General features: G+C 41.0%; 1 protein-coding gene across 1 annotated transcript in view; it reads left to right on the forward strand.

Annotated features, from left to right (window-relative positions):
• NECAB1 (N-terminal EF-hand calcium binding protein 1) overlaps positions 1-24,921 on the forward strand; it is a 182,521-nt gene that overhangs the window by 84,798 nt on the left and 72,802 nt on the right. Inside the window, exon 5 of the mRNA XM_055303295.1 lies at positions 7,033-7,130. Coding sequence (XP_055159270.1) covers positions 7,033-7,130 — 98 coding nt within the window. The remainder of the gene's footprint in view (positions 1-7,032; positions 7,131-24,921) is intronic.

A 24,921-nucleotide genomic window follows, 5' to 3' on the forward strand; every position in this document is an offset into this window, starting at 1 on the left:
GATTTCAGTTAGCTAATAATTTGGGGGAATTTTTTTCTTTATAATATTTTTATTTTTTTAAAGATTTATTTTTATTTTTATTTTTTAATAAATTTATTTTTATTGGCGTTCAATTTGCCAGCATATAGAATAACACCCAGTGCTCATCCCATCAAGCGCCTCCCTCAGTGTCCTTCACCCAGTCATTCCCACCCCCTGCCCACCTCCCTTTCTAGGAGGTTCGTTTCCCAGAGTTAGGAGTCTCTCATGTTCTGTATCCCTTTCTGATGTTTCCCACTCATTTTTTCTCCTTTCAATTTGGGGGAATTTTTGCATCTGTGTTCATCAGGGAACTGGCCTGTAGTTTTATTGTAGCGTCCTTTTCTGGTTATCCTCCTCCTTGGTAGGAGGATAATATGGCCTTATGAAATGAGTTTGGAAATATTCCTTCCTCTTCACCCCTCCCCCCCCTTTTTTGTTTTGAAGAATTTGAAAAGGATTGGTACTGTTCTTTAAATGCTTGATAGAATTCACCAGTGAAGCCATCTGGTCCTGGACTTCTGTTTGGGAGGTTTTTGATTACTGAATCAATTTTCTTACCAATAATAGGTCTATATTCAAATTTCTATTTTGTCACGAGTCAGCCTTTGTAGGTTATGTATTACTCTTCTACGAATTTATCCATTTCTTTTAGGTTATTGGTATAGTTTATTGGTTTAGTTTATTGGTTTATTGGTATAGTTGCTTACAGTAGTCCTTTTGATCCTTTGTATTTCTATTCTATCTGTTGTTAATGTCTCTTTCATTTCTGATATTTTGTCCCTTCTTTTTTTTTCCTTGGTGAATCTAGATAATGTTTGTTAATTTTGTTTATCTTTCAAAAAACAAGCTCTTATCTCATTGATTTTTATTGTCTTTGAGGTCTCTATTTCATTTATGTATGCTGTGATCTTCATTAATACCTTCATTCTACTTACTTTGTGCTTCAGTTCTTTTCTAGTTCCTTGAGGTACAAAGGTTGGTTATTTATTTGAGGTCTTTCTTGTTTCTTGATGTAGGTAGGCCTTTAGCTCTATGAACTTCTCTTTTAGAACTGCTTTTGGTGTATTCCCTAAGTTTTGGTATATCATATTTTTACTTTTATTTGTCTCAGGGTATTATTGGCATTCTTTTAATTTCTTTGATTCAGGGAGTATGTAGTTGTTCAGGAGCATATAGTTTACTCTCCACATGTTTGTAAATTTTCATTTTCATCTTGTAACTGATTTCTAGTTTTATACCATTGTGATCAGATAAGATGCTTGATATAATTTCAGTCTTCTTAAATTTATTAAGACTTATCTTGTGGCATAACATAGGATCTATCCAGTAGAATCTTCCTTGTGTACTTGAGAAGAATTTGTATTCTGTTGCTTTTGGATGGAATGGTCTTTGTGTGTGTGCATGTATGTATATATGCATGTAAGTACATGTACATGTATATACATAGTCCATCTGGTCTAATGTGTCACTTAAGAATATTGTTTCTTTATTGATTTTTCTGCCTGAATGATCTATTGATGTAGGTAGCATATTAAAGTCCCTTACTATTATTATATTCCTGTCTGTTTCTCTCTTGAGGTCTGTTAATATATACCTTATATATTTATGTGCTCCTGTGTTATGTGCGTTTATGTATATATATACACACACACAAATTATATACAAATATATATTTACAAATGTAATATTCTTTTGGTGGCTTTGACCCCTTATCATTACATAATAACCTTCTTTGTCTCTTTTTATAATCTTTGTCTTAAATTCTATTTTATCTAATATACGTATAGTTACTCCAGCTTTCTTTTGGTTTTTACTTGCATGGAATATATTTTTCTATCTCTTCACTTTCAGTCTGTGTCCTTATATCCTAAACGAGTCTCTATTTTTAATCCATCTATCCACTCTGTCTTTTGATTGGAGAATTTAGTCCATTTATATTTAAAGTAAGTATTGATTCATACGTATTTATGTATTATTGATTGTTTCCTGGCTGTTTTGTAGTTCTCTTTCCTCTGTTCCTTTATTTTCCTCTTGTTTTCTTCCCTTGTGATTTGATGTTTTTCTGTAGTGATATAGTTTAGTTTTTTCTCTTTTTGTGTGTGTGTCTAGCTACTATAAGGTTTTGCTTTGTGGTTCCCATGAGGCTTCCACAAAATAATTTATAACTGGTTTAACTTGATAACAACTGAAGTTGGAACACATTCTAAAGCTCTATATTTTTACCCCCTTACCCCTGTGAAACCTTTTTTAGATGTCACAATTTACAGATTTTTATCTTGTGTATGCAGTAACAATTTATTATAGTTATCATTATAGGAATACTTTTGTCTTTTAACCTTCATACTAGGTTATGAAATGATTAACCCACTACCTTTACAACATTAGATTATTCTGAATTTTACTACACATTTACCTTTACCAGTGAGATATACACTTTTGAATGTGTTCCTGTTAAGTAGTACCCTTTTGTTTCGGATTAAAGAAGTCCTTTTAACAGTTTTTGTAAGGCTGGTCTAGTGGTGATGAACTGCTCTGGAGTACTGTTTATTTCTCTAATTCTGAAGGACAGCTTGTTGGGTAGGGTATGGTTGGTTGGCAGTGTTTTTTAATATAATCATGCCACTTTTTTCTGGACTGCAAAGTTTCTGCTGAAAATCTACTGATGGGGTCCTTTGTACCTAACAAGTCGTCTGTCTTTTGCTGCTTTTTATTTTTTATTTATTGTTTTAAAGATTTTATTTATTCATGAGAGAGACACACACGCAGAGAGAAAGAGAAAGGCAGAGACATAGGCAGAAGGAGAAGCAGGCTCCATGCAGGAAGCCTGATGTGGGACTCGATCCCAGGACTCCGGGATCGTGCCCTGAGCCAAAGGCAGATGCTCAACGCTCAACCGCCGAGCCACCCAGGCATCCCACTCTTGCTGCTTTTTAGATTCTTTCCTTGCCTTTAACTTTTGACAGTTTAATTATAATGTGTCTTGATGCGGTTCCCTGTGGTTTTACTTGGATGGGAACTTTATGGGCTTCCTGGATCTGTATGTCTATTTCCTTCCCCCAGGTTAGAGAAGTTTTCAGCCATTATTTTTACAAACAAGATTTTTTTTTCTGCTCCTTTCTCTCATCTCCTTCTGAGACCCCTATAATGTGAATGTTGGTCCACTTGATGATGTCCTATAAGTCTCTTAAGCTCTCCTGACTGTTTTTCTTTCCTTTTTCTTTTTGCTGCTTTGATTAGATAAGTTCAACTGCCCTCCTTTCTTCTGCTTCATTTAGTCTGCTTTTGAAGTCCTATGTTGTGCTTTTCACTTTAGTTTTTGCATTCTTCAATACTGTGACTACTGTTTGGTACTTTGTATATTTTTGAAATTCTGACTTTATTTACTTCCAAGTTTGGCAGTTTTTTTTTTTAATTTTTTGGCAGTTATTTTTATAACCATTATTTTGAACTCTTTTTTAAGGTAAATCACTAATGTCTATTAAAGTCTTTTTTTCCCTAAATTATTACCTTATTTTTTTGTTTAGAACATATTCCTCTGTTTCATCTTTTTTTCTCTCTCTCTTAAGTTTGTTTCTGTGTATTATTTAAAATGATCACCTCTTCCAGTCTTGAAAGAGTGTTCTTATATGAGAGATGTACCTTATCCTTTAGCCTTTCCCTAGCTCTTGGTTGTCTTCAAATCTTGTTCAAGTAGCCTGCTTTATTCTAGTGGTTCCCAGTAACTGAGGGTGTGCCAAGACAGGTCAGTGTCTCAGAGGGGAAGATCTTAGTTAGCATCCACAGTTACCCTGATTGGAAGCTAGACCCTCAGGCAACAGCTCTTAAAGTATGCAAATATACTTCTTTTAGGGAAAGTCTGGGTGACAGTTATTTCTTTCTGCTCCCTCTGCACTGATCCCTGGGTGATAGCCACTTAAGAACTATTTCTTCCTTTGCTATTATCCTGTCGTGCTCATAAACACAAGCCCTGCTGATCATCAAACTAGACTATCAAGGCTCAGCAACAGCCCAGAAAGCTGGGATGCCAGATGTGTACATAAGCTCCTTTAAAGACACCAATGATCTGGGTAGGGCCAAGAGGAAGCACATAGATGGTGATGTCTGCCTCCCCAGTCTCTAGAGAGGATTAATGTTGGTCCCTAGATATATGTTTCTTACAAGCCTACCTCTCATGCCATAGCTCTGAAGATAAGCTAGTGGGATTTTTTCTCAGTAAGACTATGGGTGTGATTCAGTCTGCCATCTCTATGCTATTCTATGGGGTTGGGGGGTACCTGGTTAAGAACTCTTTCTCCATAGTCCTATGGGGCCCATAAATGTAAGCCCCCTGGCCACCAGAGCAAAGCAATCAAGGGATGTCCCCTGCTGTACTTTGATTGAATTTTTGTACCCGGGTTCTTGAATCATTGTCTGGAACAATGATCATGTGTATAGCAGTTGTTTGTTGGAATACTTATTTCTCCTACCTGGTTGTAGGTTCCTTAAAATTTCTGTCTTCTTTGTATTCTAAGCTCCTAGTATAACCTATATGGCACACAGAAGGCACTAAGTGCCTGGAATGACTAAATGACTAAATCTTCACCATCATGAAGTGGAGCGTGTGGATTCTCTTTTATATATGTTAAATGTTGCTGGCTCATTGGAGCTCTAGATGCCCTTGTAAATGACTGTTGGTAGATTATAAAACAATTTGAATGACACTGACCCACACCACCTCAAAATAGTTCTTATTCTTAAGCTCCTATCCAGGGCTTGGGTATTGTAGTTCTCTCTATTCGAGTTATTTTCTTTGTGTTCTAATATATTCCTTGGGGAGTAATTTTTTTTTCTCTTGACTCCTTTGATAATTGAGATGAATGAGTAGACAAATAAAGAAAGGAAGGAAGGGGGCAGCCTGGGCTCAGTGGTTTAGTGCTGTCTTCAGCCCAGGGCCTGATCCTACAGACCTGGGATCGAGTCCCACGTCAGGCTCCCTGCGTGGAGCCTGCTTTCCCTCTGCCTGTATCTCTGCCTCTCTCACTCTCTCTCTGGTAGAGAGGCAGGGTAGATAGCTGTCAGCTCAGAAACCTCATTGTCTTCTCATGCTCTTTATCAGCATGTACCTTCATAAACTTGATTTCACAGCAGAGAGGAAATTTATATTCTCTCCAGGACACCTTCATTGATTAAGCCAGGTATTTTATGACAATATTTTAAAAGGCTGTGTTCCTTCTTTTTTTTTTTTAACCTTGACTTTTAAGCACAAAATTCTATTTTTCACTTAATATATTTCTGTGATGGGGATTTTGTTTTTTAATTTTTATTTTTTTAAAGATTTTATTTATTTATTTATTCATGAGAGACACAGAGAGAGGCAGAGACACAGGCAGAGGGAGAAGCAGACTCCATGCAGGGAGCCCGATATGGGACTCGATCCTAGGATCCCAGGATCACACCCTGAGCTGAAGGCAGGCGCTTAACCACTGAGCCACGCAGGCATCCCTGAGTGATGGGGATTTTAAATGCAAACAGGCAGTCTTTTTTTGAGTCTTTGTATATATTAAAATTTTGCTAATAATTTTACTTGTTTCCAGTATTCTTTATACATTTTGCTTGTTTCAATTTAGTGTGGATTTTATTCTGCTAATTATTTTTGTCAGTTAATATTCTGGAGCCACATTAACTGCTTGCTAGTTCACAACAATTTTGTTCACAGGAACTTCATTTATTCCAAATAATGGCAACAAGGTGGGACATGTTGGTCAACACTCAAAATCAGTATGAGAGCCAAGAATTAAAATCTTATTGTCAAGCAGGTATTTAAGGAATATCTGCTTCCTTATTTGTTTTCCAACTAATCCCTTCCTGAAAGAACCCTTATGTGGGATAATTTGTAACACACATTTTTTAAGGAATGCATAATCAGGAAAGCATTTACTTTTTGTCAAAAATATGCCATGCATTTTTAATCCATGTGTACACAAATTATAATTTGACAGCCATAATCTAGAATTGATTTATTGCTCTCCTGTGTTTATTTTTCTTCTCAGATGATTTCTGTACATTTACTAATAAATCATTCAGTGGTGCTTCCCATTTGTTAAGATCAATGTCAGCAAATAATTCCATCTTGAGCATTAATTTAAAGTTTCTATAAAACATCCTGAAATTTATCTGAGTGATCTCAAATAGCTTTATGTTGATTTTTCTTACCATTCAACTTGATGCCATACTTTTGGCACATTTAAGAGAGGCAGTAATAAGCTATAGCTCATTCAAAGATGAGTTCATAGGAATGGTGAGATCTTATGATTTTCTAGTGACTGAAAGCTCTAGATCTTTTCAATATAGACTTCCTATGAATTTTGGTTAGGCTAGATCTCTCATTTCAGAAATACATAGATTTCTGTAAGTAAATATGAGGCTTTGCATTTATCTTGCCTATACTTCAGCTTGTTTGGGAATAGTCTATATTCCATACTCCTAATCCTAACATCCAATGTATTTTATTTCTACCAGTTGAAAAATGTGATAAACATCCTTTTAGCTCTGCCCAGATTGTTGGAAAAAAATTAAATCGTGATAGGGAAAGTTACATGGGAGGTGCTAAGAGGGTCATCCTTGTGTCTTGCAGCATTATTAATTTTAACCATGATGAGGAGAGCTTACCTTCTTAAATGTCTCCCAGGAGAAACAATAAAATATAGTTTAATTTTTTACTGAAGTTACATTTTTAATGAGTGCTATAATAATATGTTGTTGAGAACAAATTTTTATTGTTCACAGATCCAGATTCCTTTTTTTCTTATTTTTGTACGAAAGAGCATTTCTGCAAGGATAATTTTAACTATTCAGGTTTTTTTAATGAAATGCGTATATTGACACCCTAGTCTCTTTTGAAAACCTTCCAGTTTTCACTTACAGCATTTTATTTGTTTTACTCACTTGTGGAATAAATCACCAGTAGATTTTATTGTTATTTTATGATACCTAAATGCAAACATGAATTTTTTTCAATATCTCTACTTTCAGAATATTTTTCCCAGCACTTGGGTGAATATGAGAATGTACTTGCAGCACTTGAAGACCTAAATCTCTCCATCCTGAAGGCAATGGGCAAAACAAAAAAAGTAAGATGTTGGAGTTTATTTTCTGTAAATCTTTTTTTTTTCAGATCTGTGTCTGAGATGTAAAGTCTAGATTGGACATATGTTTGTGAATTGTTAATACTTAGGCAAAGAACTTGAACGACATAATCTACAGAGAGACTATATAGTAAAAAAAAAATTTTTTTTTAACTATAGGAGAGGATCTAACACTGAGTTTTAAGGAACTTCAACTTTTTGTTGGTGGGTGAAGAGAATGAGCCAGCACGAGAATTTGAGGCAGAGAGAGGGAATCTAGGAGACTGTAGTGTCTAGAAGTTGAGGAGAGTGTTCCATGAAGCATCGAGTAGTCCATAGCATTGACTACTATAGAGGGGACAAGTAAATTTCTTGTTTGTAAATCAAGATATTTCAGTATGTGAGGTGCATAACAAGAAATACACATTTTTTTTAAAGATTTTACTTATTTATTCATGAGAGACACAGAGAGGCAGAGACACAGGCAGACAGAGAAGCAGGCTCCATGCAGGGAGCCTCATGTGGGACTTGATGCTGGGACCCCAGGATCACACCCTGGGCTGCAGGCGGTGCTAAACCACTGAGCCCCCCAGGGATCCCAAGAAATACAGATTTTTAAAGCTTACGTGGACTTTCCAGATAAAGACAGCAGATTTATGTGTACATCACTGAACTCTGCTTGCTCCTGAAGCCCCCAAAGAAAACGAAAATGAGATTTTTTTTTTTTTTTAGAGGGGGAGTAGCAAAAATTGTACTGAAAAGCAAATGAACAAATGGTTGCTGGCAGCAGACCTGACACATTTGACTGCTTGACTTGCAGTTGAAAAGCAGAAAGCCACAGCTTGGCTGTTAGAAAGGCTCAGGCCCTTAGTGGCACTAGTTGCCCCTGGAAACGGATGGGAATGAAGGGGCTTAAACAGGTGTGTGTGTGTGTGGGGGGGGTGTTGTTGGAAATCTGTGATTCCCTGCTCTTCCCTACCCAGCTGAGCAATTGTGTCTTGACCCAGCCGGGAAGAAAACCTAGACTTGGTCCCTGAAAGGGTTAAAGGAGAAGCTCTCTGCCCTGGGGTGGTGTCACCACAGCTGAAGGAGAAAGTAAAAGTTTAGGAACTAAATGGAAAGACTGCCAGCTATCTTCACCCACTGACCTCCCAGAGTGGTGGCCACTCAGAGGGTTGGCTTCCTGCGGGCAGAGAAAGAGGTTGTCTGGGAGAAATCTTAGCAGTATGATAGGAAGGACCCAGAGCCTCATGGTAGGTGAGCTCAGCCTCTGCTCCCTCTTCTGCCCTTGAATCCTAAAGGCTTGTCCACAGCCCATCCTTAAAGATGCACGTCAGCCAAGGGCCACCAGACTCCTTACAGGAAAGGCAGAGACCAAGACAAACCAAAAAGGAGGGAGGAAGAGGGAGGGAAGGAGGGAGGGACACAGTAACACAGGGGACTGTACAGGAGGATGAAAGCTCCCAGTCTCCTCAGCCTCCTCAGAGCGACAAGAGGAGATCCCACTTCTCTGAAAAGTAGGATGGCCAACAGAACACTAAAGAGCTCTTTGAAATTAAAACAAGAGAGCAGAAATAAAGGCTTAGCAGAATTCTGGGAAATAAAGTTTAGAAAGTCTCCCCAAAAGTAAAGCAGAAAAGAAAGTGTGAGAAAATGGGACCATCAGCCTTACTGAGTTGTCCTATATCCAAATGACCAATCCCACAGAGAAAGAATGGGAGAATGGGATATAAAGACGTTTTCTCTTGATCTGTTAAGAAGGATTATTTGGAAAGTGCCTAAGATTTAACGCCTTGGGACCTTCCCTCCAGAAATGATAACTTTTGGGAACCTCTGCTTGTCGGGGCTGGCTTCCCCCCTCCTCCTCTAGGTCTCCCCTTTAGACCGCGCCCTCAGTGAGGCCTTCTCCGACCGCCTTAGCAAAAGAGGTTCTCTCTGAGTGTCTCCTGTGCCTGCTGGCAGGGATCAGAATGAGTAACCATGTATTTTGTTTTCCTTGTCTGTAAAGAGGGAGAAGGGCAGTACCTTTCTGGGATACACAGAGCCTGATAAAATGTACCCCAAAATTTATTGATTGGTTAAATAGATTGACTTATCTATGGATATTCATAGAGCTCTGAAAGCTAAGTTTACTCCTGGAAGAAAAATTGCCCTTCCATCCATCTAAGAAGTGTCCAGATATCCCTTAGCGGGAAGGAAAAGCAAGTTACATAATCCTCATTTTCTCGCAAATTAAACTAAAATTGTGTTCTTTGAATTAATACAGCGAGGCTTTGTGGGATTTAAATCAAGATCCACCTGTTACTTTGGTGTCTCCGGCACAAAACCTACTTCTTAACAACGACCCTTAAAAATGCATTTGATCTGTGTAATCATCTTGCTTAATCAAGGACGAAAAGATTTCATTTAAATGGTCAAAGATAAAATTAGGCTCTTTGTGCGATAGCTCAAAGATGAGTGAAATGCAGGAGTTTGACAGTTTCTTTTTTTTCAAGCCACTGTTGGACTGACTGACATCCTCTCCGTACTGTCTAGCACAATGAACCCTTCTGAGTGAGCGATCCAGCATTTCTTTTTGAGAATCTCTCTGTATTTTTACCCAGATGAAAAGTCCTGTCTCGGTAGGGAGGGCTGACTGTTCTAGGCTTTTATGAAAAGTGAAATGCAAGCCGTTGGTGCACTACATCTGTCTGCTGCGTCAGAGAATGGAGAAAATGGATTCCAGCTGCTTCACTTAAGCCCCAGGAGGTGACCAGGACGGATGCATTGTTACCTCTGCATCCTTCCTCCTCCTGGTCCCTTAACCCAACCCTTTCTCTAGGTCCCCAGGGGTTACCTGGATGATTGCACTTTGCATATTTTTCCCAAATAAACACCATAGGTCAAATACTAAGTGGTCATTTGAAAGCCTTGAAAGGAGCTCAAAGCCCAACTCCCTGTCTGGCTTTGGGATGTCACCAAAAAAATTGTTATATTTCTCTTTCTACCATGGGGTGAGAAGCTAACGTACGTTGTTAGTATGTAATGTGCTCGTGATCTCAAAACAAATGTAGAATTCTGATGCTGAAGTTCAGATTCATCTTGTGCCATTTCATAAGCATCTATGGAATTCTGGATTCCCTTCAGCCTTTACTGGTAAGGCTCACCAAGGAAATGTTCCTGAGGAAAGTGAAGAGCGGCGTTCTTAAAATAATCACTTAGGGTGTGAATAATTACTTCACCTCGGCGAGGGAAGCTGGAAAAAAATATCCAAAATTAAAATGTATACATATTTTGTAGTTTTCACCTGGAAATTATTTTTCAAACAAGGACATTCTATAATCTTCAATTGTTTTAAGAAAAAGAAAATAGACTCGAGTCCTAGCATCGTTGCTTCTCTCTGGTTTTCTGTTGCTTCCTAAATCTGGGATCCGTAGACACCTTCGTTTTAATCTTCCCATCTTTTCTCCCTCCCTGTCTCCTTATATTTAGCATCTCGGCTCCCTGGGCTCTGTATTCCTTTCACTTGTTAAAACTCTTTTTTTTTTTTTCATTTTTGAGAAAAGCCTCTGTGTGTGTGTGTGTGTGTGTGTGTGTGTGTGTTCTTCTGTGAAGAAGAAATCGCAATAGGTCTAGGAATTCCTGTCTGGGGAAACCGTCACTAATTACTACAGTTTTATGTAGAATTTATCATTAAAAACAAAAACTTAAAAGTGTAGGTGCTGAAATAGTCCCATGTGTGGAATAGTGACAACGCCCTCATAGCTCATAGAAGGCAGACAGATCCTTTTACTTACGTATTCATGAAAATGAAAAATATTCTCGGACTTCATACTAACCATAGGAAAACAAGTGTATTTGACATCCCATTTGAAATGATGTGTCTAAAAAAAAAATGAAATGATGTGTCTTTTATGTGAGTGTATTGGGGGAAGAGGAGGTAGAGACTAGAGCCACGGGGAGTGGGAGAAAAGTATCCGGAGGTTGCAAATTTGGCCCAGTAAGAGGGAAGCCCTGTGTGAGGCCTACACTTTAGGATCCTCCTTTCAGCCTTGACCCGACTTGTGCAGGCAAAGAAGAACCCCAGGCCCTTGGAGAGGCCGATGTGTTAAGTCTTCCCTGGTGGGGGGAGACCTGGTTCTCTAGAAGACCCACCTTTCCGTCCTGAAGGAATCTGCCGTATTTGCTGACTCAGAGTAAGGAATCCTGGGCAGAGGAGCTGCCACCTCTGCCTGAAGAGGGAAAGGGCAAAACGGAGGTTAGAGAACCGACCCAGGTCATGTGAGTATGACTCGGGACAATTTAAAGGTGAGAAGAGACCACTTTGAGGTTTACTAGGAGGGCTCAGACGATGGTGCAGGTGATTGAGGCAAGATCATCAGCTGGTGGGTAGGAGGATAAGGAACCCCAGCTCACAGTGAAGCCGAGTCCTTCTCGGGACTTGGATCAGCACCCTCTGGGCAACCACATCAGTATTTCTTCCTAGCCATTGCTGGGACCCTGCCAAACTCTTGGCTGCTGACCTGACTTCCCTGAGCAGAGTTACCAGACAACAGCTTAGGGCTTGAGTGGCTCTGAACAAAAAAGGAATGAGGAATAACAGTAACTCTAGTAATACCAACTAGAGTGTATATAGTGCCTTGGAGTCTTCAGTGTCCTTCGATACACGTTATTTCATTTATTCTTCATAACCCCTTGGTGAAGAATGTCAGGCAAATAAAAATATACTCATTTCAAATATGTGGAAACTGAGTCATAAAGCAGTTAGTTGAGTTACTATCATAAAGTGAGTGAGACTTAAACCCAGTTCTCACATGAAAATGTTTAATTTTAAGGTTTATGTGGTCCCATATGAAACATATTGCAAATATGCAATTCCAAGTTGTATCATGGCACAGAAAAAAAGGGTCTTTGAAACGATCGAGCTCTTCGGGGTTTAGTTGTGGATCAGCAAAGGCTGGAGACTTCTATCTTCTATGGTTATTTTTAACTTTGTTTTAGGCAAATGAACAGAGCTTTGTGTAATATGTGAAGAACATATGAAAGACATCATAGACAGAAGCAGATAACTAAATGCTAAAATAATAATTAAACACTAAAATATGTATGGTGTATAAGACTTCTAGGCAAGGAAGCTCATACATTTTAAAATGCATAGTCTGTTGTCATCAGAAGAACAGATGGGATGTTAACTAAAAAACAAAGGACGTTACCTGCCATGTCAACTAAGAGATATTTAACTTTTCACCTGGAGAGTGAAATATATCCAAAAGGAAGGCTAAAGTACTGGAGATCAATAAGCAGAAATATTGGTGGCCTCCTGAGCTCTAAGTAGATTTATAAAGGACCTGAAAGTAGCCAAAATAGGAGCCACCTGATTTTTTTTCCCAAATAGCTCACTATTCCCACACTATTTCTCCATTTTCTTTCTTTCTTTCTTTCTTTCTTTTTTAATTTTACTTACTTATTCATGAGAGACAGAGAGAGAGAGAGAGAGAGAGAGAGAGAGAGAGAGAGAGAGAGAGGCAGAGACACAGGCAGAGGGAGAAGCAGGCTCCATGCAGGGAACCGGACTTGGGACTCGATCCCGGGACTCCAGGATCACGCCCTGGGCTGAAGGCGGCGCTAAACCGCTGAGGCACACAGGCTGCCCTATTTCTCCATTTTCTTATCCCGCTCAATAAAATGCCACATTTCTCATTTGTTCACTACTTGAGCCTATGCCCAAGCTCACTGTCCTGTTCCACTTATAAAACTATATTGTCTAGTATTATTAACATGTTGTATTAATTTTTGAATACTTGGGTATATTGAAAGCATGAGAATGCAAATCTACCCTCACTGTTCTTCTCTTCCACAGAGTTGTTTATTCTGTGTTCCATTTATACATAAGTTTTATAGTTGCTTTCCAATTCTCTGGCAATTTTTATGGATTTACATTAAATTTGAAATTTTAAGAGAACTGCCATCTTGGTAATATGCCTTCCCATGCAGCTGCATACATCCTTCATTTATCCAAGCTTCCTTTTAGGTCTCATTAAGCTTTTTATGATACTTCATCTAGCTTCAAAACACATCTTGTTAGATCAATTCACAGATATTTTATATTTCTGTTGGTTTTATAAATGGCCCGCCTCTCCATATCCCTAACTTAATATTGGTGGTATAATGGAAAGTGATTTTTTTTTTTTTTGGTATATAAATTTGGTAACTGGGCTAGCTGCCATCTAAAGTAGCTACTCTGTGACATATTATTTATCTTCCTTTGCTGATATTATGGGTTCTAGCTTTGAAATCCATTGCCACTTACTGGAAGAACCAAGCCATCCCTCTGTCTCCCGCAGAATCCAACGCTCTACTTAGTCTTTAGCTTTCTGACTCACCTTCTCCCATTTTTTGATCTGAACTTTGAAGGTGCACCTTATGCCTGTTGTTATGTAAGATTTCCTATTCTTCACTGCTGCAAGGCCGTAATAAATGTGATTCTACACTTTAAAACCTTATGTCTTAGAGGAACAAGATAATTTTCCACAATACCAATTGAAACTTTTTAAAAGTTGTCACAAAATACTACAAACTCAAACTTGTAATATATTAACAGGTTCTCCGTTTTTATCAGAGGAGGAAAAAATGAATAATAGAGTTACTAAAAATGTATTTAATTACTGGTGGGTACATCGGGCTGTGAATAAACTTGGCATTCAAAAATGAGAGATCAATGTTTAACTTTAGTGATCAGCTAAAAGTCAGGGAGGAGGTGAGACTTAAGTGAGCCTCAACTTAAGGGGCAGGATTTTAAGAGAGAAGGAAGAGAGAAGGGCCTATAGGTATCAGCCCTTCTTTGACCTTATAAGTGGGTAGTTGGGGACTGGTTCTGTCAGAGGCCCTCAATCGTGTTCAGAAGAGGCTATGGTTTATCAGTGGTCAGGGTCAGGTCACACTGTCTACAGTCTGTCACCTTTCACCTTATTTACTGTTTCTTGAATGAGTGTATAAAAACCAAGGGGTGATCCTGCAAATCATCTTGACAAGACTTAAAAAAAAAAAAAATCCAACAAATTTCTAGATAGGTGTCAGAGGCCCCAGGTAAACTTCCAGTGTACTCCTGAATCCACAGGGATCCCTACAAATACTCTTTTTTTTTTTTTTCAGGATCACTTTCTATTTTCAGATAATCCTCCCAACCCCGCTCCCTTTTCCCACCCCAACCAGAAATAAGTTATAGTAAGAAATTATTGCATTGTGTGTCATGTACCTATGGTTTTGAATAGCTGTTTATTTTCTTATGGAAATCTTTTTAAAATTCATCTTTCTTAGATTGCTGGCTGTATGCTTAATTTCTAACAAATTGGGAGTGAAGTATCTGCCTAATGAAGTACAAAATACACTATTTAAACAGAAAAGCTAGTTTATTTGGCCTCAGGATAAGTTCTGAACTACAGTTGTCTTCATGAGGCTATAGCCCTATCTCCAAAGGACTGATCTTTGTTCAAAGCTAAATAAGGGAAGGAGACCTCCATGCAGACATATCTAGGGGGATACACAGCATAGCATGTGATTCTTCTGTCATGAGAATCAAATCTGAAAAGCCTCATTTCTTTTGCCTGAAGTGGAAAAGTGCAGAGGGAGAGACTAAAAATTGGTCTGTGTTGTATTTCTCAATCTGACAGGCATCAATTATTATCATGTCATCGTTCTTTCTCTTTCTTGTCTGCTGTTGCACAACAAGGAATACTAAATGTTATTTGAGGATTATTTATTTTTTGCCCAAGTCCTTTTTTGAGTAGCATGTACAAAAACAAGATGAATGTGGTGTTACACCTGTGTTTCCTATGTGGCTTCAGGATGAGAGAGCTCCTGGCCACGTGTTTTTTTGTCTGTCTCCTGTGGAAGGATTTAGTCAACCATCTGACGGTTGTGTACTGGCACGTGGTCTGTAGCTCTCATAGCCCCATGAGGTTGTCATTTGTGGTGTGGTCTGCGATCGCTGGTGTGGTTCAAAAGTGACACACTCCTGGGATTTCTTTGGACTTGGACAAAATGCAGTTTGAATTTCTGTTATGGATCATATTTACTTTTCAAGACTACCAGCTGCCCTGCAAGTGGCCTGACTTCTGGCGGTATGGGAAGCAGATTGTTTTCTGTAATTACACCTGTAGCTGACTGGATATTGGCTCCGTATTACTCTGTGCGATTGAATGTCTCCTCGGGCAACCTCTTAGCTTTTCTTTTTGAACCAAATTGTAATGAAACTATAGCTGGCATTTATTGAGCAAATACCACTTCCCAAAAACTATACTAAATACTTTTGTATCTTATTATACTAAGATTTTAGTATACTTATTATACTAATATTTTGTATACTTGTTATACTAATATTTTATTAGGTAAGTTCCACTTTGTTCCTGTAAGTATATAAAGAAACTGAGGCCAAAAAATTTTAGGTAACTCGCTCAAGGTCAAAAACCTCAAGCTGATGCCCTCTAAGTTCCTTCTTAGACCTTCTAGGCTTGAAGCTATTAGAGTTTCTAGCCAATTTCTTGAAAAGATAACAAAAACTATGTCTGGTTGGAAAGAAAAGGAAAAAAAATTTTTTGGACTTGTTAGCCACAGTGGTTATCTACTGCTGTGTAACAAATTTCCCCATAAATTGGCAGTTATTTCATGTAGTTTTCGAAGGTCAGGAATTTAAGAGTTGCTTAACTGGGTGATTCTGACTCAGATTATCATGAGGTTATAGTCAAATTGTGAGCTGGGACTGCAGACATCTGAAGGTGCTTGAGGAATACCTCCTAGCAGCTGTTGGCATGTTCGGTCAGTTAGCTTCAGTTCCTCACGTGGAACTTTCCACAGGGCTGCTCCTATACGTGGCAACTGGCTTTCTCCAGAGCAAGTCCTCGCAAAGAAAGACCAAGAGATGTAGGCAAAGAAACCAACTAAAATGAGAGACTAAGATCATCCTACATTATCATACAATCTTGGCAGTAACATTCTATCACTTCTATCACATTCTGTTCATTAGAAGAAGGTCCAGCCCACACCCAGGGGGAGGAAAGTTAAACTCCAGTTCTCCAAGGGAAGAATCAAAGAATATATGTTCCTATCTTTAAAACCACCAGTAAGTAGTAGCCAGCCTTTAACTGTGTGTGTGCACATGTGCAGTGGAATGGTGGAAGGAAATCTTTATTTTCCCTCTTAACATCTGCCTCCATTAAAAGAAACCAAATTGATTTTTAAAAACTGGCCTTCATGTCCGTTCCTTGGTGTTAGTTGAATATCAGGAATGCTGAAAAATAGAATCAACCACGCTTTACCTTTAGAAGGAAACCTCAAGCCACATATGCAAATACATGCATAAGGAGATAGGCATCAATAGAGCTGAAGCGCGTATACTGAGATAATACATTTTTTGAGTGAATAGTAAAGATGACTCTGCTACAACAAGCCTTTAAAAAGTACTTCGGAAATACTAGTTTTCAGAAATCCAGTTTTTTAAATGACTGCGAATCCATGTCTCTTAGGAAAGGCTCGGTTCAGTCACTGGTTCAGTGGAAATGCCTTGCTGGGAAATGGAAAAGAATGCACTGGTCTCAAGAGACCCCCATACCCCACCCCCCACCCCCAGCAGAATTGGGTAATGCGGGACTATCTGCAGCGCAGAGCGTGGAGTAGATTGGATAGAAATGGTTCAAACTCCTCACTGTAAGAATAGAGAACAGGGAACCATTGTTTTTGTCCTCCTAATCTGGAAAGTCATCAAGGAGTAAATGGCATTTAAACTGAACTTCAAAGTCTAGAAAGCAAGTCAATGGGCAGAGATTTCTAGAATATAGTGGGAATGGAAGTCCCCTCAGGAAAGTGAGTGAACATTAGCACATGTGAGCAACACAATGTATTTTCATGCAAATTTGGGGAACACAGTGTTTGGGAAGCATAAAGCTTCTTTGGATGCCGGTGGGTATTCAGGCTGAAAGGCAAATTGGCTGGGGAATTTAGAATTCAATCGTGCAGCAGCTGAGGGACACTGAAAATTTGACAGAATGGAGTTGGTCACCTGTGGGTCAATTCAGTTGAGCTCTTACTTATACATTTTTTTTTAATTTCCCAACTATGACCTCAAAAGTTAGGATAATGTTGACTTCAGTCATAATATTGATCTTTATTCCTTGAAAGAGAAGTTATGCATGTTTTATGCATATTTATGTGTATGTGAATCTAGGTAATTTTTTATGAATTCTAGGAAGTTCCAGTGTTTTTAACAGCATTACTTATTCCACATTAAGAAAATAAATAGTGGAACTAAGAACTTTGCTCATTTTTAAAAATGCCATTCTTGATCTAATTCTTTTTTCGTTATTATCAGTCAAAATGAGTTAAACAAAGCCAGCATTGCCAGCGCTGTGTGTTTCCCTATTGGAGTATATTTTTATGTGATCCAGGAGTAGTGGATAAAGGCCAAGAATTTTTGGTTTTCAACAAACAAAACGACAGTTATGCAAAATGTTTAGAAAATATGTAAAGATTTTTCTTTGTTTTTCTCAAGAATATCAAAATATGTAGAATATCACTCTTCTTCACATAATCAGGTCATTTTTCTACATCTGAAAATCAGTATTAAATGAAATCATGGTAGGTGGAGGGTTAACTCGCAGGTGTTATCTTGCTTGTGTGTGAGAGAGATGTATCTTGATTTACCTTATGATTCAGTCATATATGAACCATAGTTATTCTAGGAAACATTTATCCTCATTATTTCTAGCTTTTAAGAAAATTAAATCACTAAGATATCATCTATCAAATTTTTTGTAATATATACAATAGTCAAAATATTATGACAATAAGCCTTATAAATGAAAAATCACCTGTGTGACTATCACCTCAATAAAAGGGCCATTTGGAAGGCAACAAAGATTTGAAGAGGACACACTCATCCCCCATGGTTGAATCATTCGTCTGTTCCAGCAATTTTCTCTCTTTAATATTGCTCCCATCCATCATCCTCTCTTTCCTCTTTCCACTCCTGTCTGGGCCTTGTGAGGCATAACTGCCATGATTCTCACTAGGATTCTTTGCCACAGACACAGAGTGAATTTTTCTGCTTCCAGTGTCGTCTGTCCATCTCACTCCACCCTACAGGATGAGACATCTTTCCTTCAAAATAAGACTTCCCCTGTTCTAAAACCTAAATGGCTAAAACCTTACAATGGCTCCCATTGCCCTCAGGAAGAAAGTCCAGATGCTTTGCCCAGAACACATAACACCAAAAACTGGGCTCTCCTTGCCCATCAGCTACCCCTGCTCATCTCTCTAGTCCCACCTCCTGCCAGTGCTGGGTGATTTTGTCCCAGCCACACTTAGCCATTTACAGTTCTCTGAATCCCTCGCAGTCTCTACCCCATTTGGACTTTGCTATGCAGTGGTCCTTCTGAGTGGATGAATTCCTTTGACCTTCCCAGGTTCTTTCTCAGAGCTCCAGTTACCTGCTTGGTTTTCATCTGGCTGGTCCTGTAATATTCCTGGTGATGCTACAGGACTCTGCTTAAATGTCGCTTCCCCTGGGAAGCCTCCTTCCTCATGCCTCCTACGGGAGTCAACTGCTCTCAAAGCACCTCACATGTCCCCACTAATGGCCACTATGAGTTCTAACTTTATCACCCCAGTGTCTTGAAGTGTGTTATGGTGCTGGGGCCACTGAAGCTACTCAGTAAATGTGTTTTTACTATATATTAGTTTACAGGAGAGGGAAGGACATGCTGCAGATTACTGCTGAGCATGAGTCATCTGAAAGAAGAGAGGGGCTCGGTGCCTGCAGTCCAGTTTTGGACAAGTTAGGCAAAGTCACAGTCCATTACAAGGGACTATGGAGGAGGCGAGGAGAGAACAGGTGTGTGGAATTCCCACCGAAGACTGTCTCTGAAATTTGGAATGATTCCTTGTCTAGGGCAGCAGCATACGCTTTCTGAATTTACCAACTCCTGGAATGAGGACTGCCCACCCTGGATTCCACTCGCGCCAGAGGAAGTTCGGTTCCCCGGCAAGCAGGTGTACCTTGTAGCCAACTGGGGAGCCCTGGAAAACAGGAATCAGCAGTTTTCTTTTTTTTTTTAAAGATTTTTTTAAAGACACAGATAGAGAGAGGCAGAGACACAGGCAAAGGGAGAAGCAGGCTCCATGCAGGGAGCCCGACATGGGACTCGATCCTGGGTCTCCAGGATCACGCCCTGGGCCAAAGGCAGACGCCAAACCACTGAGCCACCCAGGGATCCCAGGAATCAGCAGTTTTAATCATGGTGCTCTTACAATTTTGTATTTTATAAAGCATGAGTTTTTTTTTTTTTAAGCTGTAGGTCATGATCAAGTTTTCTCACAGTTGGAATTTTTTTCCCCCTCAGTCCACTATGTCAAACTTGTCTTTCAAATGTGTTTGTCTGTGACACATCTTCAGTTCACGATCTTCTGTTCTGACATTTTTAGAACTGTAACCAAGATTATAATGTGGCAGAACATGGTAGGTGCAGGTGAGAAATATTTTTAGAGTTTCTTAGAAACAGAAGCCTCATTTTCATGGTAATAATCTAAAGAGCAAGGAAGAAAAAAGACATAGCACAAATAGCCTATAAATTGAATTGATAGAGTTTACGTAGGTTTTTAATAGTTCCACGCACTTTCCCCCCACGTTAATATTTTTTTTTAAGATTTTATTTATTTATTCATGAGAGGCAGAGACACAGGCAGAGGGAGAAGCAGGCTCCACGCAGGGAACCTCACACGGGACTTGATCCCGGGTCCCCAGGATCCCACCCTGGGCTGAAGGCGGGCACTAAACTGCTGAGCCACCTGGGCTACCCCCAACGTTAATATTTTTATTTTTTTATTTTTATTTATTATTTTAAAAGTATTTTTAATATTGCTCTTGATACCTACAGCCTGATTCTCTCAGTAGGGAAGGAAAATACGTCATACCGGGAAAAAGGGAAACCTACTTTTATTTCCTTGTTATTTCTGCCTCTGAGTTCTGCATGGGTCACCCTGATACAGTAACAGGTGGAAAATGGTACCCCCCCCCCCAAACTATATAAGTCAGGATACCTGCAGAGATGTCTCTGGAAAGACCAATTTTTGGAACCAGGTAATATGTACCTGCATCCCAGCTCTGCTACTTGCTGGTGTGTGCCCGGGTGACCCTCTGTGCTGCTGGTTCTTCGTTTGCAGGATTTGAATAACTTCCCTCCCAAGGGTGCGGGCGGCACCGAGTAAGGTGACACATGCGGGGTGTCTGTCGCTACTTGTGGCACACTGTAGGGAGTCAAGAGAGACTAGTTAGGGTCACTTCCAGGGTCTTCCCCAACTTTTAGTCTTTATTCATTTATTGGAAAATATTGCTAAGTGTGCGGTCTGGGGCTTTATGGAGCTAGGGATTATTTCTTAGAACAATGACCCAAACATTTTGTTTCTACAAGGTGGAGCAGCTGACAGATAATCTAAGTAAAATTTTGGGGTGTGGATCCTCCAACAAAATAATCAAGTAGAAGTTGGGTGTTCTGATCCCCTTAACTTCAGCTTCATGAAACTCCACTTCATCGTAAGGCTACCCCCTCCACTGCCTTATAAGCCCCCGATGAAGAGTTGAAGCTAACGGGCCTGTTTGTGGGGGGAGCTGCAGTCTGGTGAGTACCTAGGGGTACCTGCTACCTTGGGCCATGCACCCCACTGCCCTCAGGGGCAGAGACCTGGTTGGGTGGAGGTGCATGTGTCAGGCAATGACCGAATGAGCAAAACCCAACAGAAGTTAATCCTAAGATGCAGAGGAACAACTGACAAGGACACCCGGCTCCTGGGCAGCCCCTGCCTCCTTAATAGGATCAAAACGGATGGTCTTAGGCAGAACCTGCCCTCCTGCCGCCTGTGGAGCCCCGGGAGCTGCGGAGCCTGCCCGCCCGCCTGTAGGCGGCCCCGGAGCACTGCCAGGGCCTCGGAGCCTGCGGAGATGGGGGCGGGGGGGGGCAACACCGAGGAAGCCCACTTCTGAAGAGCAGGAACCGCAGGTGCCCGGGCTGCCCACCCCCCGCCGCAGGTGCCTACGTGCCGCCCTCCGCAGGTGTCCCGGCCACCCACCGCCCTCCACAGGTGCCCCCGGGCCACCCATCGCCCTCCGCAGGTGCCCCGGGCCGCCCCCGCCCGCCGCCCTCTGCCCCCCACAGGTGCCCCCGGGCCACCCATCGCCCTCTGCAGGTGCCCCCAGGAGCCGCCCTAGCATTAGCGAGGAGCCTGCGCGGCTGGAAGCTCCGGCTGCCGCCTCAAGCCGAACCCAGGCAGCCCGGTGCCACCTGTGTCCGCAGACCTTGCAGAGATGGAGGCGGGAGCGGTTAGGATGCAAGGGCACTGCACGCCCACCTCTGATCTGCAACTCTGACATCCAGAAAGTTCTGGAAACTGAACGCCTCCGTGTCCTTGTTGTCTGGGCAGCTTGGTGCCGCAGTCCATTTGGTTAACAAAACCAGGTTTATTTACTTTTTTTTTAAGATTTTATTTATTCATTTATTCGTGAGAGAGAGAGAGAGGGGCAGAGACACAGGCAGAGGGAGAAGCAGGCCCCCTGCCGGTAGCCCGATGCGGGACTCGATCCCAGGACCCCGGGGTCATGACCTGAGCCAAAGGCAGATGCCCAACCACTGAGGCCCCCAGGAGTCCCTACAAAACCAATTTTAATATTCAGGGTTCGATTGCAATAATATGAATCTAGTCATTACAGAGCATTGCCTCAACCTCTGCTGGGGGTGTTATGCATATGATGAATGTATTTTATGTGTGTGTATGTATCAGGTATGACCTTTCTAGGTCCTGAAAAATTATGAATTTTTAAAAACGATTTTATTTATTTATTCATGAGACACACAGAGAGAGAGAGAGAGAGAGAGAGGCAGAGACACAGGCAGAGGGAGAAGCAGGCTCCATGCAGGGAGCCCGATTTGGGACTCGATCCCAGAACCCCAGGATCACACCCTGGGCTGAAGGCGGCACTAAACCGCTGAGCCACCCGGGCTGCCCAAAATTATGAATTTTAAAACAGATCTGACTCCAGTACTTGTATTAACAGATTGAATTAAGATGGCTAAATACCTGGTCGGGTGTAATAGATCTTCTAATTATGTTCGGGTTATCCGAGTGTATGCTTCAGTAAGGCCGAAATGTAATTCTATCTTATGCTTAAAAGAAAAAAGAAAACCTACCAGTTCTTCGGAAAGTTCATTGCATTTCAAAAAGCAGCAGCGCACATCAGGCATAGACAAATGAAAGTTGACCCCTGGTACTCCAGGGAGAGGATGGATGGATTTATTAACCTCTCAAAAATGACACTCGTATGTGACTTAACTAATTATGTTTGTGGCAAGTACAGTGCACGTAGTGAACGCTCTCACTTGTAGGCTCAATTTACTGAGGAATCTGGAGCTGCCCTCTGAAAGTCCGCGCTGACAGATTATTTAGATGGCTTTGAGAATAATCAGTTGGCGTAAAATAATTCCTTTTAAAAAAAATAATTCCTTTTTAAATCACTGTTGCTATAGGATGAGGTGGTTGTTTCCTTGCAGGCCCTGTATCCTCTGTAGTAGTCTGTAGGGGCGCCCCTAGTTACGGCCTCTACTGTTTCTCAGGAGGTAAAGAGTGAGGCTTCAACATGCTGTCTGACACCTAGAAAGCCTCTTTAATCAAACCTGGGACTTCTCCTTGAGAATAAGTTCAGATACGAAGGATTCAGGCCTCCCCCCCATATCCTGTCTGTTCTCACCCCTCTTCCATCCTTCTCCACTTGGGGCCCCAAATCCATATTGAAAACATAGCCTTGTCTTTAGACCTGGAGCAGTAACCCTAATGGATTGTTACTGCTAGTCCCCCAACTTCACTGAAGTCAGACATTATATTAACCACTTAGGGACCTGTAAAACCCTGAAAAATGAACAAAATCAGTATTTGGGGCCACCTAGAGCTGAACATTCCCTGGAAGGCCTTAACGCTTCGATAGAAGTAGCAGCTCCAGGGCATTCCCAGCTGTACCCAGTGGCTGAGCCCAGAGCATTGCTTGGACCACGATCTGACCTGCTCTCTTGCCTGGTTCTTTGCATCATCCATGATGTCAGTGTCTCCTTCCCAGCTGACTTTTTCACTCGGAATCCATCGTAATTCTTGTTAATAGGGATACCTACTATTTACTGAGCATTTAATACAAAACCAGCCACTGAGCATACATTAACCTAAGTCCTCTTTTAGCCCAACTGTCCCAAGACACTCATGATCGAGCACCTGCCAAATGATAGGTTAGCGACTAAGATCTAGGTCCTCACCTATCTCTTCACCTCCTCTAAGAGTTCACTTGGTTCATCCTGAGACTTCTTCATCCGGCACAACAAACATTTATGGGGTACTGAGTCCTTGCTAGTTTGCGGACAGCAGATGCCAAGATGAGATTAGGATTTCAAGAGATTCCCCATGAAGGGAAGAGGGAAGAGGAAGCTGGGGTTGCGGGAAGAACCTTCACAGGGCGATGCAGATCTGTCACCTAGACAAAGGCTTGAAAGCCCGCCAAGAAGTGCCACCAAGAAAGTCCCAGCCAGGCCAGCTGGGAGCCCACATCGGGTGGAAGGGGCCCAGCTCTTGAACCTTCCCTGTACTCCCTCAGGGGCTGGGAGTAGCCTGGAGAGAATGGCCTCAGCAGGAGCACTTGAGGGGCCCCCCAGGTCCAGCAGGCTGTCACTTAAGCACACCCAGCGGGTTCTCGGGGTGCCTCCGTGCCTGCCCCATAAGTGTGGCTTCAGAACGTGGGCAAGGATTTGAGAATTCTTGAAAAATTCTTCTTTAAATACCCATTTCTTTTAAGTCTCAAAGGTTTTTCACTCTTTAAGACTCTCCGGTGTTTACAAGTTTTTTAAAGCAAATGTCACTGGGAAGGAAAAGACTTAATAACATCTTTGTTATCTGATACCTTAGCAAAAGGTGGTTGAAGGCCTGCTGAGAGGACAAGGATGGGCCCCAGGACTTCTGAGCTCCTATTAGTAGCTAATGAGGTGCTAGATAGAGAGAGAGGCACCCTCTCTCATCAGAAGGAATTAAAACTTCCCCCTGCTTTTCTTTAAGAGTTTAACTTCGTCTTTCCACTTTTTAATTATATAGTCGTTTTCTTCATTTCAATGAGAAAATAGTGGCTCCACAGTGAAGCAGCTGACCTCAGTCCTCCCGTGTTGGAAGTGGGAACAGTCACGGATGGGGCGAAGGTCAGGATGCATGGAGCAGAATGACCATGACCCTGTGTGTTCTGCGGCTCCCCACCTTAACCTTTTTTGAGGTCCAGGAGGTTAGAGCACGCATGGGAGAATTTCTTCCACCTGTCTTAAAAAAAAAAAAAAAAAGAGTAAAAAAAATGGTTCTTTTCTTTGCATTCAGCATTAGATGAGCCAGTGACCAACAGACCTAGCCCGTTTCTGGGATGAAAGCTGAGACTAGTGTTCCCACTTCATAGATTTGAGGGGGGGTGGGAAACACAGGCGAGTTAATGGACTTACCTAAAGTCCTACTGTGAGCTAATGGCCAAGACTGTCTTCTCTAGAATCACATCCTCAAAAAAATATAGATATTATTTGGAACAGGGTAGAAATACTCCAATTAGTTCCTTCCAGTCCAATCACTAAACTGTTAACACAGTTTAGTGCCTCTGGTGAGCATAACGCAGATTATCGTTGTAACCTTCCAGGTACAGGATTTTACATCTGTTGCCATGGCAAAGGAGCAAAACCTAAGCTTCTGATTAAAATGAATCCTTTTGTTA

This window comes from Nyctereutes procyonoides, unplaced genomic scaffold, assembly GCF_905146905.1.
Source record: "Nyctereutes procyonoides isolate TBG_1078 unplaced genomic scaffold, NYPRO_anot_genome, whole genome shotgun sequence".
Taxonomy (NCBI): domain Eukaryota; kingdom Metazoa; phylum Chordata; class Mammalia; order Carnivora; family Canidae; genus Nyctereutes; species Nyctereutes procyonoides.